The sequence below is a fragment of the Onychomys torridus genome, chromosome 7 (assembly GCF_903995425.1).
Source record: "Onychomys torridus chromosome 7, mOncTor1.1, whole genome shotgun sequence".
NCBI lineage: Eukaryota > Metazoa > Chordata > Mammalia > Rodentia > Cricetidae > Onychomys > Onychomys torridus.
In genome coordinates this window covers 30,697,608-30,704,619 of record NC_050449.1, presented here as the reverse complement: position 1 = coordinate 30,704,619, position 7,012 = coordinate 30,697,608, and the positions used below count along the sequence as shown (strand labels likewise).

The 7,012-nt window shown below is 42.0% G+C and overlaps 1 protein-coding gene across 1 annotated transcript; it reads right to left on the bottom strand.

Moving 5' to 3' along the window:
• Positions 1 to 697: 697 nt before the first annotated feature.
• LOC118587542 (acrosomal protein SP-10-like) lies at positions 698 to 6,496 on the bottom strand. Its single transcript, XM_036193583.1, has 4 exons — positions 6,448 to 6,496; positions 4,984 to 5,484; positions 3,149 to 3,268; positions 698 to 822 (listed from the first exon to the last, which is right to left on the bottom strand). Exons 1-4 carry the CDS (start codon positions 6,494 to 6,496, stop codon positions 698 to 700), a joined length of 795 nt encoding a protein of 264 aa, XP_036049476.1.
• Positions 6,497 to 7,012: the final 516 nt, after the last annotated feature.

The following is a 7,012-nucleotide window of genomic DNA, read 5'->3' as shown; positions in this document are numbered from 1 at the left end:
ACATTTCCTTATTTGTAGAGTAAGCACGATGCTGTCTTTCCTAACTCTACCCCCTGGCTCTTTCCTGAGAATAAGGAGCAACAATACATGTGAGAACACCTTGAGGTGAAGGACTGTTCAGTATTCCACCTGCTCCTCTGTGACTGAGGAGATGATCCTCTGAACATGATTTAAGTATTATGGATTGCTTAAATGAAAAGGAGTATTTTGTTTCCATTGTGTTAATAGTGAACCATTGAAGACTGAAAAGCTCAAAAATAAAAGCACTGACTTGTGTGTACTACAAGTAGAAGGGTGTAGGGACAGACCTGCATTATTGCTTATGATCCATGAAAGATTAATGTGTACTTTATATTCCCTGTTGTATCTAGCCCAGGAGACCTCTTCAGCTTTCATAAATGATTGTGCAAAACATTCCCTTTATTTGGTCATGGAAAGAAACAAGTCTGCAACTAGACTGATGAAAAACAATCTGACTGTAGCCTTTGTTCTTTAACAGTAGGAATTCATTGCAAAAAAGAAGGAGAAGGAGCAAGGAAGGCAGAGGACATAGGCAATGGGGTTTTAATAAAGATAAGGGTCCAGCTTCTTGTCTGATCAGGCGGAGACAGATGTGGTTAGTTGAACATGACTATAAATTGAGCCATGTAGAGTGGTGAAGCTGCCTGAATCAGAGCAAGAAGTGGGGCATAGGCTTCTAGGTCTTGTTGCAGAGAGGTTCGTTCCGACAGCACATAATTTGCATTCTTGTCCCATGAGAGAAGAGGTTCATAGATGGACACATGTTCTCACACCCTTGAACCATGAACTGGAGTTTTCCACCTGGAAGGGGAAGAATCGGACTGGCATTAACAGAAAGCTGTTTGTCTCAACCTTATCCTTTATCCATGGTTCCTGGTGTTCCCATGCAGGGATGACCAGTACTTCTGTGTGTGTGTTTTCCTGTCCCCTTCCTTTTGTCTGCTCTTTTTCTAAGCTTCCCGCTTCTCTTTTTTATTTCTTCATTCTCTCCCTCTCATGGTCAAGTTTCACCAAGCTCATTATTTTCTCTGGACCATGCTACTCTCCCACCATTAGCCTTCCCTCCAAACCTCTAGCAAGCTGGCTAGCCTTTAACTTCCTTCTCATTCATATCTGAACCCCAGGTGCTAAACTTCTCTCAAAGATGCACTAGAACAATTCAATTAATCAATTTTTAGCCATTTTCCATGCCTCCCCTCATCCCTACCATTTGTGCATGAACTTGATACTGTTTACCCCTTTCTTGACACTCTACTATTAAAGTTTCCCCCAACTTTCTGTCTTCTATTTCTCTGAGTTCAGTTATCTCTACTGACCCAAGTCAAATCCCCTTTCCACTTACATGATCATCTCCATGCAGATAATACAACTAAAATTTACCTGTCTCAAATGGAACTCTACCATCATCCCTGCACCTATTTGCTTTCCTGATTAACCTTACTCTGCCTTTGAGAGTCTTGGATGATTTTGCTTTGACCAATCAACATTTCCTAATGTATTTTCTTCTACTCTACTTGCCAAACCCAAAAGAACTTTGCTGTGTTTCCTGTCTACATCTTAAATTCCTGATTTGGCTTTGGTGTTTGTTTTTGGCATGTCTCTGCAGAATGACTGAATCAGTAGTTCTCTTCATTTCTGGTATTTCATTGCTACAAGATGAACATGAGAATTTTTTTTTTTTTTGAGACAGGGTTTCTCTGTGTAGCTTTGCGCCTTTCCTGGAACTCACAGAGATCCACCTGGCTCTGCCTCCCAAGTGCTGGGATTAAAGACGTGAGCCACCACCACCTGGCAGAGAATTTTTATTTTATTAATATTTTTAACATTATTCTGCATGTATATGTGTGTGGTCATGTGTGTATGAAGGTCAGAGGACAACTTGTAAGAGTTGGTCCTCTCCTGCCATGTCAGTTGTGGTACAGCTTGGGTCATTAGGCTTGGTGGGCAAGCACCTTTACTCACTGAGCTATCTTGCAGGTTCGGAGCATTAGGATTTTAAAAAAGCTACTCAGGTGATTCTAATGTGTAGCCCAGACTGGGTACTACTGGATTTTTTGCATTCCTTTTGAAGACCCTCCCCTTTCTCCTGCTTCTCTTTCCCTTCCAGTGCTCTGTGTGCTTTGCCCTCTTTCTTTTCTGTAGACATGGTTTTGCTGTCACCCAGGCTGGTGTGCTGAGCTTAATACTCCTACCTTAGCCCCCCAAATATGGGGAAAAGATGCATATCACCTCGCTACTTTTCTCTAATATTTCTTATGTTAGACCACAGTCTTTCTGTACACTTTGTTTTTTTTTTTTTTTTTTTTTTTTGTTTTTTTGGTTTTTTGAGACAGGGTTTCTCTGTGTAGCTTTGCACCTTTTCTGGAACTCACTTGGTAGCCCAGGCTGGCCTTGAACTCACAGAGATCCGCCTGCCTCTGTCTCCCAAGTGCTGGGATTAAAGGCGTGTGCCACCACCGCCTTGCTCTACACTTCGTATTTGATGCATCTTTCTGAAAAGCTCATGGTATGAGTGGTTGATGTTTATTTAGTGATGGTTAAATGTATGATTATAGAAATAGAGGGAGGATATTTCTATCAAGGAGTTAGATAAACCAGAGCTAGGCAGTATGGTTCATAGAATGGAAGTAGCCAAAAATCCCTTGTTTTGGAGATGGATATTATGTGTTGTAAGGGTTGAGAGGTGTGAGAATATACAGTCAGTTTTGTTACCCTCTCTGCACATAGGTCTGTAGACAGTTGTTGGATAGTTTATTCAGTATCTACTAAATGCCTACCATTTGTTATACATTGTGCTGTGTCCTAGGAAGATACAGTCATGAACAAACTAGACAGTTCTGAGTAGAGTCATTCTGTAAGTAGCTTAATGAACAACTTAAAGGTTTCGTTATTATGAAGAAAGCCTCTTTTCAATTTCTTTTCATTTTTCTTTTTCCTCCCATAAGAGCCTTAGGCCTGTCAGTACGTAGAATTCTGCTCAATCCTTGAAGGAATGAACTTCTTCTGAATCCCCAAGTTCATTGATCCCCCACCCCCAACCCCTGCGCCCCCAGTGTGCTACCATTTTTATTTAAAAGATGGTCAAATGGTGCTCTCTGGCAAGTTTATCCCAGGTAGTTCCTCCTACCTTCAAAGATCTTCTTTAACATGCACTGCTGGGAATTTTGAGTGGTGCATACTCCTTCACCACGAAGACATTTTCCATCATCATTCATATAAGCACATGCGTGACAATTTATTGCTACGCCTGAAATTTGAAAAAAAAAAAAAAAAAAAAACTGATGAAATTTCCTGACAGATGACTTAGGTGAGTCACACATATGGAGAGTGAGGGCTGCAAAAAGTTAACACATTTCTTAGTTCTTTAGGCAGTACTGGGGATTGAACTTCCAGGGCCTTAGGCAAATGCTCTGCCTTTGAGCTACAACCCCAGTCCCTCTCCTCCCCCACTTAACTCCTTTCTCTGCTTTTGGTTATTCCAGACAAGGTCTTGCTTAATTGTCCAGTGATGGGATTACAAGTGTGGACTACTGTGTTCTGTTCTGAATCAGAAGTACTTTTACTTCTTTGTAACCTCTATTACTGATGAATACTAAATTTATGAGTGACTTTTATTCTAGTCTATATCTCATTGGCTTCTTGAATTTATGAGTAATTGCCCTTCTGTCATGTTTTACTTCACAAGAGAAAACTGTTAAGTAACTGAGCCTCTGTCATAAATTTCTCATGCCCCAAGACAAACACACTTGGGGCCAATTTAACTAATAAGTAAGCAATACTAGAATGCTAGAATGTTGCCAGCCCTGGAAAGAGTGCATTTTTTCCTCTCCCTTCCTCCTTCCCTCCCCATTCCCACCTTCCCTTCCTTCCTTCCTTCCTTCCTTCCTTCCTTCCTTCCTTTGTGTGTGTGTGTGTGTGTGTGTGTGTGTGTGTGTGTGTGTGTGTGAGAGAGAGAGAGAGAGAGAGAGAGAGAGAGAGAGAGAGAGAGAGAGAGAGAGAGGGGGGAGGGAGAGAGGGGAGGGGGGAGGGGAGAGGAAGGGGAAGGGAGGTTTGAGTATTTAGCCCAGTCTGACCTCAAAGTCCTGCCTGAGCTTCCCAAGTACTGAAATAAGACAAGAGCCACATCAGGCAGTTTCTGTTTTCAGATTTAGCTTGAAGATCATTGTCAACGTTCTGATCCTTATTGTTTCTGCATCCTTATGCTATTTCTAGTGCTAAGCCCCTAGCAAAAAGCATGAAGAAGCAGAGCAAAGACAAAGCAGGAGCTTTAAGCAGACCTAAGTTTAATTTACTACTTTCTAGAATTGTGACTGACATTGGTCTAATAGTTTCACCTTACGTTACTCATCTAAAAATTTAGAATAATTAATGTTAATTGGGTGAAATGAAATACTTGCATCTGATAGTAATTTGAGACATCAAACTTTAGATTTTTCTTATTTTTCTACTGTGAATGGGGCATGTATGGAGGTCAGAGGACAAGTGGGAGTCAGGTCCCTTCTTCCACAATGGCTCTTGAATTCAGGTTGTCAAGCTTGACCATAGATGCTACCAATGAGCCATCTTGCTGATCCTTCCTTCGTAAGTTCTTATGAACAGTGGAGTTGGAGAGTCTAGTAGCATTTTATATTGGTGATATTTTTCTTAAAAGAGCGTTCTCCAAATTGTGTTAAATTTAGGGCCCCATGGAACCTGGGAAATGCTTCCTGATATTGTGAAGAAGCAGACTTCGACAGAGCCGTTTGTGACATATTATTCTTTTACATTGCTTCTCTAAAATTGAGTTCCTAATGTGTTCTACCTCTCAGCTACCTTACTCTTCCTCCCCTTCCTCTGTCCATCTCTCTCCTCTTTCCTATGGGGACAGAGTGTTGCTTGGTTGCTTAGGCTTTCATTGAACTCCATAGCCCAGGTTGGCCTCAACCTCTAGTCAAAGACTAATAGCCTTCCATTGTGGCTTACCTGCAGATGTGCTTGGAAATGGCGTACTTATAATTTGTTCATTTTTTTCACTTGAAGTTACCTCAGAAGTCTGTTCGCCCGACTCTTCAGCCTTTTCACCTGTAACTTGTTCAGCTGAAGCCACTTCTGAAGTCTGTTCACTTGACTGATCTGCAGGTTCGCCTGAAGTGTGATCACTTGAAGTGTGCTCTACTGAAGTGTGCTCACCCGAAGTGTGCTCTCCCGTAATGTGCTCTCCTGTGATATGCTCACCTGCGCTGTGTTCTGAAGAGTGTTCTTCTGAAGTATGTTCACCTGAAACGTGTTCGCTTGCAGCATGCTCACTTGATTCATGTTCACTTGAACTATGATCAGTCAGACCTTTCTCACCTGAAGGAGTTTCATACAAAGCCTCGACATCCGAAGGGTTTGCCAGTGAGAAGTACTCACTGGAAAGTTGCTGAACAGAAGCTTGGTGGTCTACAGAGTTCAGAAGCTCATCAGGCTGACCTGGGGGTGCTCCTAGAGAAGAAATAGAATGGTGAAGATGAAAGCATGGGGTCAAGACTGATTTCCTGTGGAGCCAGACAAGTGGGACTGCTAGGTTTCCGCAGGTCTAGATGAGACCCAAAGATAGTTTAGATGTTGGGGGGAGTCATCTAACTACTCCAGGAGACCAGGAAAGACAAAAGTGTTTAAATAAAAGTTTGGAGATCACTTCTGAGACTTAAAGACAAAGGAAGTACATGTGGGATCCGCTCACCTAAGCATGAAAAGCATCTGAATGGAAATGAATGTCCCTACCTAACAAACCGGAATCAAAAATCAAAGAACCCTCCCTCATGTCATCAGAAGTCAGCCACCAACTCTTCCTCCAACTCCTCTGGGGGGTGAAAGACAAGAAGACTAGAAATAGAGAGGGATTGAGAAGGCAAATAGTCCTTTTCCCCCACAACAGTGTCTGGGTGAGATCCTCACTGGCTTCAAACTGCAGAGATTCTCTCAATTCTGCTTCTCAAGTGCTGGAGTTATAGGTGCCACTGCTGGCTGACACCAGTAGCTTTCAAGGCTGAGTGAGTTCACCCTAAATTGAGGTTAGGTCTGTTTGTGGTGCTGGTGCTAGGACTCAGTGTTTCACTCAACAGTAGAGAACTTTAATCTTTGGGTAGGGCAAACTTTAGGAGATGATAGCACAGAATTAATCTACAAAAATTACCAGATGGGATTTGAGTTGTATTGGTAAAGTGTTACCTCGCCAGTCACAAATGTTGAAGTAGGAACACATTAGGCCAGTGGGCTCTTTTACCTGTACATCCGTAACCAAGAGAGATCAGTTGGAATAGGAGTGCTCAGAATTGCTCTTACTCAGTTAACTCTTGATTCCAAGGCATGTTGGTCTGGTCTTTCTTGAAGGAGTCAGAAATACCTCAAAAGAAGCCCCCCTTTGATATCCACCCAGGGTTTGTGTTTAAAGAGAACACTTACCTCTGGCAGATACAAGTAGATAAAGACTCAGGAAGATTAATTCCTTCATTTTGATTTAGGAAAAGAGAGATCTCTAGTGTGGCACACTCAAGAGCTGAGAAGAAACTGACAGAGTGTTGAATCAGAACCCTTGAGAATTCTAGAACTTGAGAAACAACAACTCATGTGTCCTCACAATGGGTTGTTAGTCTTATGTCCTATTCAGGTAGGCTGGTCTGTAACCCATGGTGATGCCACTAGTGAAGGGTAATAAGTATTTTCTATGTGGAGGATAGTGTTAGTGATAGCTTAAAAAACAAACAAAAAAATGTTACCAGAATACACAATGCTCTCTTAGTAAAGCTAGTTTAAAAGGTAGCACTTTTAGAGTGTTGTCATCAATGAATTGTAGTGACCTGGTCAGTTTCTGTTTGGCTCTCTAAGCATTTCATGGCTCTGGTCTATATTCTGGAAGACTGATCTCTGCTGAGATTAGCTGAGTATCGGTGGGTTTGACTTCTGACTGAGGTTAGTCATAAGATTGGAGGGCAGAAGTTGCCACAGGCTGAGTCTTTACACCTTAGAG